The 13021-nt window shown below is 43.1% G+C and overlaps 1 protein-coding gene across 20 annotated transcripts in view; it reads right to left on the bottom strand.

Annotated features, from left to right (window-relative positions):
* Nucleotides 1–13021, bottom strand: part of C2cd5 (C2 calcium dependent domain containing 5) — an 88518-nt gene that overhangs the window by 15731 nt on the left and 59766 nt on the right. For all 20 annotated transcript variants that reach the window (XM_029478443.2, XM_029478451.2, XM_029478447.2 and 17 more), the window contains 9 exons: nucleotides 10848–11034; nucleotides 8124–8288; nucleotides 6886–7026; nucleotides 3152–3215; nucleotides 2836–2897; nucleotides 2359–2457; nucleotides 1763–1852; nucleotides 1212–1299; nucleotides 811–897 (listed from right to left, as the gene is read on the bottom strand). In XM_029478443.2, the coding sequence (XP_029334303.1) occupies nucleotides 811–897; nucleotides 1212–1299; nucleotides 1763–1852; nucleotides 2359–2457; nucleotides 2836–2897; nucleotides 3152–3215; nucleotides 6886–7026; nucleotides 8124–8288; nucleotides 10848–11034 (983 nt within the window). The remainder of the gene's footprint in view (nucleotides 1–810; nucleotides 898–1211; nucleotides 1300–1762; nucleotides 1853–2358; nucleotides 2458–2835; nucleotides 2898–3151; nucleotides 3216–6885; nucleotides 7027–8123; nucleotides 8289–10847; nucleotides 11035–13021) is intronic.

Here is a 13021-nt window from a genome sequence, read left to right as displayed (position 1 = left end):
TACCAAATAAAAATACTTATAGAACAATTTCAATTGTTATGAAATATAATGATTATAGTAACTAATTTGATATTAAATAACAAATGAATTATTTCTCAATTAAAAACTTTAGAAAAAATACAAACTATATTTACTGAATAGGTAATGTAAGATTAGACAGAATAGTTTTAAGAAATCAAAATAAAATTTATACTAAAACAAAGAGAAACAGAAAAAAGCAGTCCTCCCATTCTTTTCTGTAGATTGTAGAACTTAAAGAGTTTTCTCATTAGGGGGAGATTATTTTGTATTTTAAAAGCTATCTGTTACTTATAAAAGCACTGCCCTTCACTGCAGCCACTGTGTACAGGATGTAAGCACCAGTGGCCAGTGGCGTCCCAAGCCTTTAACCCAGCACTCGGGAGGCAGAGGCAGTTCAAATCCAACCTGGTCTTCAGAGGGGCTCTAGGAACCCCAGGGCTGCACAGAGAAACTCTGTCTCAGGGGTTAAAAGGATGGAAGCACATTCCTGTCTAATCTCTGCATCCCCCTGGAGACTCTATGAAAATCTAAATAAAAACCTCTACTAGAAGAAAATTTACCAGATAAAACACCAAATACACTATACATAAATATATACACTGGGAAATTAAAGGTAAAACTTTTGTTAAAACTGAAATATAAGAATGGAACATAAGAAAAATGAACCGTCACTGTTTGCAAAGTAAAGTAAGAACAACACACAATGATGGGATGAAGGGCAGACTTCTCAGACTGACTGAAGAAACAGGGGAGAGACCGCCATGCCACCCAGACTCCCAGGGGACCAACCTTTAGCTGCTGGGAAAGGATGAGGAGGCAGTGAGTCTGAGCAGAGCTCCAGCGGGAACTGCAGCAGTTCTTCATTATCTGTGGAGGCTAAGAGGCAGATGCACAGCAGTTACCTAGCAACCACCTCTGGTCCAGCTTTAACCCTAGCCTATTGCTGGGCCAGTGCTGGAGAATGCCTTTAATCCCAGCACTTGGGAGAGACAAAGGCAGGCAAATTTTTGAGTTCGAGTCCAGCCTGGTCTACAGAGTGTGTTCCAGGACACCCAGGACTACACAGAGAAGTCCTATCTCAAACAAACAAAACAAAACAAACAAACAAACAAAAAACCATACCCTAGCCTACCATAGGTGAAGCTGTAACAGGCAAATGGGAACTTTACTTGCTAGACTTCAAAGTTTACCTCTTTGTAGTGACTTTTCAATGTGGGGTTTTGTGGTCTGTAAGGCCTGGTTTTTATCAAAAGTTATTGCAACCGCTGTGACTGTAACCTACAATTAGGAAAACAATTATGATTAGCAAAATAATCAGTGATAAAATTCAATTTCTTACAATCTTCTTTTAGCACCAAGGGACGACCTGTATCAACTGACTGGCTCTTCCTTCCTGATTAAGATTCTCAACCAGAATTCTATGTAAATTCAGACATGCAACATGTACATCAAATCTAGACTTTTCTGAATGTGCCTTCTCTAAAAGACCAGGTCTGTAAAGGGGACTGGTAAAGTCATGCACACTGGGCCCCATTCTGTGTACAATGTGCTCACTTGGAGCACCCCTGCAGATTACCAGCAGCAAGACAAATGAAATACAGAGCCTGATGCAAGCTAAGATACACCTTCAGCTAGTCTGCGTTAAGACACTGTGTGAAGTTACTGACTATGGAAACATTAAGCTAAAACAGATCCCAAAGGGCTAGACCCCTCTTCTACAAATCAGTGGCACCTTCATTACCTGGATTAACTCATCTTCAGGCAGAGACACTGTAAAGTTCACATGGCAGAGGCAGCAGGGGGTCATGGAGCGAAGTTTGAAGTACAGGCTCTGCAGAGAGGAGAGGAGAGGACTGATGACGTCACTCTTCACTGCACACTAATGAACTCGTGGTTAGCTGTCCAGAGACAGTACACCAAAAGAAGGTAAAACCCAAGAATGGAGAGCTAAACCGCCCCACCCCTTCAGAGTGCAGTGTCAGCAACTGGGTGACAGTAAGGTTTAGGTGTTTATAGAATATGGTCACATAAACACAGAGGACATGAAGTAAGAGGTGGGACAATCTTGGAAGACAAGTGACCGAGGGATCCCAGTCACTGCATACCACCGCAATTAGCTAATACAACTTTATACAACCCACCACTCTGAGCAAAACACACACACCAATAAAAGTTTAAAGTCTGTCAACAACTCAGGCTCTTAAAAACATTCTACAGATGTACTAGATTTTTATGAAAGTTAAGCTACTAAGTTAAACAGCTTCTTTCCTAATGCTGTCTTAGAAGAGCAAGAGTAAGCGAGTGCCCCGTGTGGCACAGGTGGCGGCAGGCCCCTACCTTGAGCAAGCTCTCACACAGGCCGTTGAAGCTCTTGTTGAGAGCTTGGTTGGTCAAGTTGAGGCTGCTTAGTCTGGTCACTCTTACTGACGTGAACATCTAAGTGCAGGAGAAAGAGCAACACCACAGCTTATTGTTTTTTCCCCCAAAGTCTAATAATTGATAGAACTGGCAAATAATGAATAACTTTTCTTTTTTCTTTTTGGTTTTTTGAGACAGGGTTTCTCTGTGTAGCCCTGGCTGTCCTGGAACTCACTCTGTAGACCAGGCTGGCCTTGAACTCAGAAATCGCCTGCCTCTGCTTCCCAAGTGCTGGGATTAAAAGGTGTTCGCCGCCACCCCCCCCCCCCAAATAATGAATAAGTACGGAAATTAAAAAGAACAGTGTTTGTAATTGCTATTGGGGGTCAAAAAGAATTGGTATTTAAGTAAAACTTATAATGTATATGCATTTGCTTCAATCTGATAAAAGTTTACCTGTATTTCTGATGTCCAATTATTTATGCCAGGCATAATTTCTGTATTACAACTATAAAAACCTGCCAAAACAAATTATAATTAAGATAAGATAATTTACTGATTTTGAATTTTTGAAATAATATTTCTCAACTATAAAGTTTAAATATAAAATTTTCATTTCTTTTGACTACATACTGAGTTCAACACAGCTGAGATCCATGAGACCCCATTTCCAAAACATAAATGAAATAACTAACTAACGAGAAAGCTAGTCCCCTGACAATAGGAACCAGAACACCGACGCACACTATCTCAAAGCCAGCTTGCTGCATACCTGAAGGGGGCGGGGCATCAGTAAGAAGGGAGTGCACGTCTTCCATGGCATCCGTGTCATCGATCTAGAGACAGAAAGATAAGACTACTGTGTAACCATCAATCCAAATGCGGAAGCTGTCCTGATACCTAAAAATTATTTTCATTCTCTGAAAAGCTCAAGGTTTAAGAACTAGAAAATGCAGAGCCATTTCCCCTGCTAATGCATTTAACATGGGGGCTGGAGTGGTGTCTCAGGGCTAAGAGTGCTCTGCTGCTCTTCTGAGGACCAGAGTTTGGTTCACAGCCCCCAAACTGAGACTCACAATGCTTTGAAACTGCAGCCTGAATGGATACAGTGCCCCGGGTGGCGGCTGGAGTAAGATCAGCCCCGTAGGATCATGGATCCTACACCTGATCTCCAGGTGGAAGAACTGTTTGCAAAGGATCTGGAGGCACTGCCTTGTCTGAGGAGCTGTGTCATTTGGCGTAGGCTTGGAGGTTTCTAGCTCTTTCTCTCTGCCTCCTACCTACAGATGAGGGTGAAAGCTCTCACCTACTACATCAGCACACCTACCTGCCTGCTCTCACGTTCCCTGTCAGGATGCTCATGGACTCTACCCCTCTGCAATTGTAAGCATCAATAAACTCTTTTCTTCTACAAGTTGCCTTGGTCATGATACCTCTTCATAACAAAAGTAGCTGAGATACCCTCTTCTTGATTCTGCAGACACCCGCACACATATGCTCATATATACACAGAGACACACACATATAAACAAATAAAAATGTAAAACAAAAATTCTAGCATCAGCAAATTTCACCATAGTAACAACTTCAAATACCGCTAGGTAAAACCTTTTATACATTAAAGTATACTGACACAATTATGCAGACTTTTCAAAAATGTTTATAAAAATACTCTACATATAATATAAACAAGCCTAAACAAAGCCAGGGTTCGTACATACAGCATCCTACAGCCATGCTTACCTGCATTTCAGCTTTGCTGCCCAGTCATGGCCGCACCTCAAGCCACCACTCCCCAAACACGACACAAGCAGAGTCACCGGTGTTCCCCATTTGTCTCCTCTCTCACTGAATCTGTCCCCTGCCCCCATCTTCTGCCCTCAATGGAAGTACTTTTCTTTTGTGTTTCTACCCAGTCAGGATCCCATCACCTAATTTATCAGTTATACTCTGGATCAAACTCCAGGGATGATCAGCCACCTGGAGAGCTTGTTAAGACACTTTTAGGGCCCAGCTTGACATTGCCTTCCCTAGATGTGAAGTGGAGTCCTAACAAGCCCAATTCTTACAGGCTCCAGGAAGCACTGATGTTACTGCTAGCTGTGCTAGCCACACAGCCCAGAGCCAACTGCCTGCCTGAAGCACACTGCTTCTCCACTGACCTCCCTTTTCTCCCATCCTACAGTGTAAAGCAATGGAAAACAGGCCCTCGTCTGGGGTTCTGCACATGAAAACCCATCTCAGGAGGCAGAGGGAGCTCAGCAGTGCAGAGCACACACTGCTCTGGCAGAGGACCCAGCTGAGAGCTCCCAGTGCCCACACTCGGTGGCTCGACAAATGCCTGTAACCCCAGCAGTGGGGATCTGGATCTCTCTGGCCACATGGACAACCTGCATAAACTCACACATGTATACAAACATATGAGTAAATCTTTAAATAAAAAAAACAAACACATAAAACTAAAAATCCCTCTCGTCCCACTCAACTGCATGTCTGATGGGCGATTCCCTTAGCAGTTACCCACGTTTCAGACTTTCCTCTAGAATCCCATTCCAACACAATTCTACTACCAGCTTCTAGAGTCACTGGGTTCAAAGCCGCAGATCTCCTCAACAACGTTCTTCTCACAATGTGCCTGTATCATTCCCTTGTCTCTCAGGGGTGGGTGGAGGACACTGTTCCTCTCCTAAGCTACTCTTAGGGGTCGGTGGGGGACACTGCTCTGAGAACAGTGAGCTGCTGGGCACCATGCCACAGAGACTCCTCAGGAAAGGAGTTTAACTGTTCAAGACTGTCAACACCATCTCATGCATGCAGCAAGGACACACTGTACTCAGCACTCAGTGGGATTATTACAAAGTGCATACAGCAATATCTATCAAATGCAGTCATAAAAAAGTAAAGACAATTATACTGTGTTAAAAACAGTACATTAGTCTGGGCATTGTGTCACATAGCTATAATCCCTGCTTGAACCACACTGTTTAAGATCTCAGTGGGTTCAAGGCCAGCCTGGTCTACAAAGCAAGTTCCACAGAGAAACTCTGTCTTGAAAAACCAAATAGATAGGTATGTATGTATGTATGTAGGTAGGTAGGTAGTAGGTAGGTGGGTGGGTGGGTAGGTAGGTAGGTAGATAGAGAAAGAAAGAAAGAAAGAAAGAAAGAAAGAAAGAAAGAAAGAAAGAAAGAAAGAAAGAAAGAAAGAGAGAGAGAAAGAGAGAAAGAGAGAAAGAGAGAAAGAGAGAAAGAGAGAAAGAGAGAGAGAAAGAAAGAAAGAAAGAAAGAAAGAAAGAAAGAAAGAAAGAAAGAAAGAAAGAAAGAGATAAAATAAAACCAGTACATTTTATATTTAAAGTCACCTAGGCTTACAAAAAGAACTCCAAATGGTAAACTACTGCAGGCTGAGTGTCTTGTCCCTGGAGTGCTTCAGACTCTGATGTCTACAAAGCTGTTAGAAGCTGAGCACTCCTACTCCTTAACTCCTACTCCTAAAATGCTTCAAAACCACAACTTTAAAAGTGAGCTTTCTAATGTTCTTTAGGGGTCTCTTAGAGTCCAAGCTGGCCTTGAACTCAGCATACAGTGAGGAATACTTCCTCTGGAGCACCAGGATCAAAGGCTTAAACACCTTGTCCAGTTGACACGGTGCTGGGATCCTGTACAAGGCTTCATGAACATTAGGTAAGCACTTTACCAAATGAGCTACAGTCTCAGCCCCCAAATTTGTCATTTCTGGGCAATTCAGATTTTACACTTTTGATGAGTGTCAGGGCTTCATTGCTATTATGAGACACTATGGCCAAGGCAACTCTTATAAAGGCAAACATTTAATTAGGATGGCTTATAGTTTCAGAGGTTCATGACTACCATCATGGTGGGAAGCATGGCAGTCCTAGTGCTGGAAGAGCCAAGAGTTCTACATTTTGATCCAAAGGCAGCCATGAGTAGACTCTCTTCCCCACTGGGCGGAGCTTGAGTATAGAGACTTCAAAGTCCACAGTGGCAACACTTCCTCCAACAAGGCTATCTTCCTATTAGTGCCACTCTCTATGGGCTAAACATTCAAACACAAGAGTCTACAGAAGCCAAGCCTATTCACACCATCACAGTGAAGGTTGCTCAGCTTGCATATTAACGATTATTTTATCCAGGTGGCTTCAGGACTACTTACATCACAGCAACAGTTACCAAGTGCCGCTATGGTCAAACACGTGAATGTCTACGATTTCCCTGGTAGCTCTAACACAGTACAAGTTGTCACATCAGTTTAGAACCCAATTATAAGATATTTACTGCCGGGCGTGGTGGCGCACGCCTTTAAATCCCAGCACTCGGGAGGCAGAGGCAGGCGGATTTCTGAGTTCGAGGCCAGCCTGGTCTACAAAGTGAGTTCCAGGACAGCCAGAGCTATACAGAGAAACCCTGTCTCGAAAAAAAAAAAAAAAAAAAAAAAAAGATATTTACCTTCTCAGACATTTAGAACATGATTTCAATGCAGTATTACCTCTAAAACAAAAGCATCTTTTTTCCCATGTGAAAGATCTAACTCTGTAACTTCATCAGAACTTTCCGATTGTGATCTTAAAAGTCTGGAGCGCTGTCTGGGCTCTGGGATGGGTGATCCTATCATCTCTTCAGATACCTCCTGAAAGAAATGCAATTACAGACACTGAATTCTTCAGTTTGCTTTTAAGGTTTTATATTAACATGCAGCTTCCTGGTGAGAAAAAAAAAATCCACGAGATACATTCACTGAACTCTAAAGTTTCATTTTTCAGGTCACAGAAGATACAGATGTTTTCTTTTATCTACAAAAGCAGGCTAACTGCCCAGGGTGTAACAAGGTCAAGGTGATATGTAGTGCACAGACAGGGAGCTACAGTGAGGTGGGAACCTCCCCACCCAGGCACATGTACGCCTACACACTATCTAGATGTGTGCCTCTAAAGCACCTTAAAGTACGATTGGCTACAAAGATGGAAAGCGCCTCCAGAAGAGGGCACTAGTCTTTCAGATCCTTGCTTTTCCAGTAGCAACCCTTCAAGGCTCTATGATAGTTAAATGTGAAGAGTAAGAAATGTGTGTGCATATGACAAGATAATACATACATTTAAAAATGCATGTACAGGCTGTACAATTCACTTGCTAAATAATCTTCAACAGCAACCAAACTGATCTTCTACAAACAGTGTCCAGATGTGTGTGTTTTAAACAGTTAGCCTGGGCCACGGTGTGAGCACAACAGGCAGAGCCTGCTGCTGTTCCAGAAACCTCCTTTACAAGGTTCTAAGAGAGGTTTTCCAAAATGGTGTTAAATGCTCACTGCTAGCATGTGCCTAAGAAGAAAAGACACCTGTAGAGTTCTTTCTAGAACAAGAAACATGGCTGTAATAGAGCTTTTCTCTACAGGTTGCAATGAGCAAGAGAAAAAAAATTCTGAGTGTGTAATATCCCACAAAAGTCAAGCATGTGAACACATGCGCATGCGCACACACACACACACACACACACACACACACACACACACACACACACACAGACACATGCACATGTGAGAAGTTAAGACCTGAAAGGAGACCTGCCCTGTGTACACTGGAAGAGAGGAGGCCTCATCAAAAAGGAGACATTTAAGCAAGGACAGTAAGGAGGTGAAGAATGCCCATGTCCAGAGGAAGACACCCTCCAAGTCCCTCCCTGCAGCCAGCTGCCGGTGCCTTCACTGTGCAGGCCTCAGTCACTCACCGGGGGGTTGATCTCATACAGTTCTTTGTTTTTTGCAATGGTGTCATTTATTTTCTTCTGCATGTGGGAGATGTGCTGTTCATAGGAGCCATCATTAGGGGTCTTCCCAGCAATCTGGATTCCACCGGGTGTTGGTAAGGCTGCTAAGTAGACTCCTGTGGCCGACTTGTAAAAATAACAGGGCTATCATCAGACAAAATACCAAACAACAATGGCTTTAAGTTCTATGTCTAGGAATGTGCACTTGCTTTGCACAAGAGACACATGGCTAGGCCATGTCTGCAAGAACATACAAAACCACTCTGCTAACAGGGTTGATGTACTCGGGGAGGCTCCTGAGTAGATGGTGACAGCTCTGAAGGTGACAGCTCTGTGACAGCTCTGAAGGGGGCTCTCTAACTACATAACTACATAACTGCATAACCAGCTATGCCTTTTAAATCTTTACCTCATACTTATCCAGGAAATAAAAGAAGAAAGATAAAGGCTGAATTCTGAGCGACTTGCCCAGGAGACTGTGACCTTCCAGGCGGGCCAAGCCTCAGCGCGAGCGCCAGGCCTGTCTGGGTCACAGTATGAGACCGTGTTTCAGAATGCCTAGAATCCATATATAAACCAACTTGGAATCAGACTCTCTTAACAACAGGAAAGTTACTACAGCAGCTTTGCCACCAATGAGCAGGCAGTCTGCCTATAGAAGGGCTACCTCGGAGAACAGCTGCGATCAAGTATGGAAAGGGCGTGGTAAGGAACCACGAGGCAGTCTGCTCTGTACATCTAATTCACCCACCTCACTCCATGGCCACCCACACAAACAACTTACTTTACACACTTATTTTACCATTTAACCCAGTAACAATTTCTCATTTTAAATCAGTCAGTATACACTATCAATATTGGAAAATTATGGGAAAGATAAAACAAGACAAAATCTGTGTGTGTGTGCGTGTGTGTAAGCTACCACAAGCAGAACAAACTGTAAGAAACCTAAGCATAAAGGTGAGGTGGCAGCACATGCCTGTAATCCAGCTCTCCCAGAGCTAGAACCAGGAGGGTCAGAAATGCAAGACCAGCCTCGGTCACATAACAAGCTCAAGACTAGCCTGGGCTACACGAAACTCTATCTCAAAAAGAGCAAAAACAGGGCTGGCAAAATGGCAAGTAAAGGCCCCTCTGCAAAGCTTGATGAGTTGGGTTCCATCCATGAGACCCTACATGGAGAAAGGAGAGAAGTGACTCCCACAGCTGGTCTTTGGTCCCAACATGTGCACAACAGTATGTGCACCATGGTTTGTGCATGTCTACAAATAAATGCGAAACAATAATAAGAGAAAAAAGAAGCAGCATTCAAGTGGAGCTACGGGAATCAAGGGGCAGTAGTGCTTTCCATCTTGGATGTGAAACCCATCAACTGTCAAGTTTTTGACATTCTAAAATGACATCTGCACAATGGCTAAAACTGGCTCTTGGTAGCACTCTCCCAGAACTTCACTAGCAGAGCCACAATGTAGCTCCTCATGTCAACTACTGAGAAGCCCTGACAAGCCTTAGCATCAGCTAACACTTTGCTAACCACTGGCTGATGACTCACCAGCCTTGAACTGCAGAACCAGATGGACCTGGATTTGAAACCACTCTCAGCATATATGAGCCCATCTCTCTGGAATTACCCCATGGCAGCACTGTCTTCTGTCAGCTATCACAGAACCTAGCCTTCAGATTCTGAAATTCTGGTGTTCACAGAGCAGTGGCCCAGATAATGGCATCACTACGGGAGCATGAAACATGGAGCAGGCCTGAGGTTACATCAATGCCATGAACTAAGCAGCTCACCACTGTCAGCTAATTACCTCCTACATACAAAAATGTACAGCTGAGCATGGGGGTGCAGACTGCAAATCCAGTACACAGCAGGCGAAGGCAGAAGGATCATGACTTCAAGGCATGCACTCATTAGGAACAACCTTGCCTCAAAATCTAAAAAACTAAATAAAATTTACATACTTAGTCTAATAAAAAAGAAGAGATGAAACAGAAAACAATTTTGCATTTTAACTATAAATTTATATAGAGAAAAAGACTACAATGTCCATAGATTTTATAAATTAAATATCTCCTTAGGTGATAAAAAGATGACATAAGAAATACAAGTTGGCCGGGCGTGGTGGCACACGCCTTTAATCCCAGCACTTGGGAGGCAGAGGCAGGCGGATTTCTGAGTTCAAGGCCAGCCTGGTCTACAAAGTGAGTTCCAGGACAGCCAGGACTATACAGAGAAACCCTGTCTGGAAAAACCAAAAAAAAAAAAAAAAAAAGAAATACAATTTGAAATCTGCCAACACAGAGATGAAAATCGTGTAACTGTCAACAGCCCAATATATAATAATAGAGCCCAGATCAGTGGTCTCAGCTCTAGAAATGATAGACTGATTCTTTAAAACTACAGAAAGGCAAACCACTGGACTTATTTCCTAAAACTTCTCCAACTGTTAAAGTCTTGATGTCTGTTTCTTTAGCTAAGTCTTCTAGTTTTGTTAGCTTACTCTCTTGAGACAGGGTCTTGCTGTATAGCCCAGGCAGGCCTTGATCTCTGATCACTGCTTCAGAGCCTGGTGCAGGACGCTGAGGATGCACTACCACATCTGTTTATCGTCTCTTAACTAACCCTCTGAGTCCCACATAACACTCCCCAGCCTCGGAGTTGACAAAAGTCTCACCACTCACCGCTAAGCCCATCAGCATGGTCTCACCCACTGTTATCTGAATTCTCAGTCCAAACAAAGCATTCATTCCTTTGAGTTTGAGCTTGTTCATCAGTTGAGTGTGTACTTCATATTCCATAAACGGCAAGAGATTACTGATAGCTGTGGCATTGGCTTCGGCCTGTGCTTTCTTTTTTAATCGACATAACCTATAAAGGAGAATAATTCTGTAAGTGCACTGCATTCTTGGTACTGTCCTAAGAAATGTCCAGATTTGGATCTGGTTTACTGGGAGGGCTCTCATTAGGATGTTTGAGGTCTGATCTCCCAAGGGTCTGATCTCCAGCACTATTAAGAACAGACTCCCTCAAAGCATGCTTAGAAACACACAAGTCTCAGATTTGTTAGACTACAACCTGTTGCTCTGCCATTTCTGTCCCTCAGTGTATCTTTACTGGAAGTTCAAATAAGTAGAAACCAAAAACCTGAGAATCTCTAGAAATGCATTAATTGGTCAGAATCACTACACAATTAAAAATCTTTGGTTCCAGGGCTGGAGATGGCTCAGCAGTTAAGAGCATTGGCTGTTTTTCCAGAAACCAGAGTTCAAGTCAGAGTCCACACACGGCAGCTTACAATCACCTCTAACTCCAGTTCTAAGGGATCTGATGCCCTCTTTTGGACTCTGCAGGCATCAGTATGAACATGGTATACCTACATGCATACATACATACATGTAGGCAAAACACCACAGACATAACTATAGGATGGATGAACAGCAGAGAGACATGTTAGCTTAAGCACACAAATTATATGAGCACTGTTATGCAAGTGAAAGCTTTCAAAGAGAGCACAGATCAGCACAGCACACATACAACAGCCAGAAAGGCAGTGGTAAAGGCTGTCTTTACTGTGCACACAAAAAATACCTGCAGATAAAATGTTCCCAACATAAAAATAAATACATTTTCAGACAAACAAAAACAAATACTCATCACCAACAGATCATCAAAAAATTCTCAAGGATATATACTTCAGGGGAGGGGGAGGAGACCCCAAATGGAAGCAGAAGACAGAAGAAGAAAAACATTAAATAGAATAAAGTGTATTTCAGAACAAAGCTCAATGTAATAACTTTGGACTTAATCTGATGTGTACAAGAGGACAGTATCAACAATTCCCAAACAGGACATGAACAGGTGAGGGGAGCTATTGACATACAAAGACATGATCAGGAAGTGGGGGACTGCTGGTACAACTGGAACAACGTGAGGCCTATTGCTCATCATATTAGGGTGTGAAGCAGAGAGGTCTGCAACTCTGAAGCTCAGGAACAGGTTGTTACACAGATTTAGAAACATGAGACCCACAGGCATAAGCTCAGCACATACACCATGGGTTGACAGAGGGTCCAAACCCATGGCTCCCATTAAGATGACTCAACAAACTGAAGGGCATTAACTATGTTAAGATAAAGACTCAGGGTGCTGGAGAGACGGCTCATCCGTTAAGAGCACTAGTTGCTCTTCCAGAGGACCCAAGTTCAATTCCCTACATGGCACGCTGTCTGTAACTTCAATTCCAGAAGCTGACTCTCTCTTACAAACAGACATTCAGGCAAAATACCAAAGGCAGGTGAAAACAAAACAAGAGAGCTGGAAGGTGGAGGCAGCTGCCTTTAATCCCAGGACTCCGGAGGCAGAGGCAAACTACACAGAGAAACTTTGTCTTGAAAAAACAAAAACAAAAACAGACTGTGTGATACTAAAATCAAAAGAGTCTTAGGAGAAATGGACCAAGCGTGTCACTACTGATGAAGTTTCAAGGTGAAGACAGAAACATCCAAGGGGGGGGGCTGATGAGATGGTTCAGCGGGTAAGAGCACTGACTACTCTTCCAAAGGTCCTGAGTTCAAATCCCAGCAACCACATGGTGGCTCACAACCACCCATAATGAGATCTAACACCCTCTTCAGATAGTAGTGTCTGAAGACAGCTACAGTGTACTTACATATAATAAATAAATAAATTTAAAAAAAAGAAACATCCAAGGGACCAGGAAACCTGGCCGCTGTTGGTGAGCTAGACACTTCACGCTGTCTGCTGTATGCGTCACATCCAGGATGTCCTATCTAATGATAAACAGCTGAGTTTTGCATGGACGAAGCACTCTTCTTTAAAAGAAAACAAACCCGGG

The sequence above is a fragment of the Mus caroli genome, unplaced genomic scaffold (genome assembly GCF_978045245.1).
Source record: "Mus caroli unplaced genomic scaffold, Mus_caroli_1 scaffold_7, whole genome shotgun sequence".
In the NCBI taxonomy this organism is placed as follows: domain Eukaryota; kingdom Metazoa; phylum Chordata; class Mammalia; order Rodentia; family Muridae; genus Mus; species Mus caroli.
This window is presented reverse-complemented; position numbering and strand designations above follow the sequence as displayed.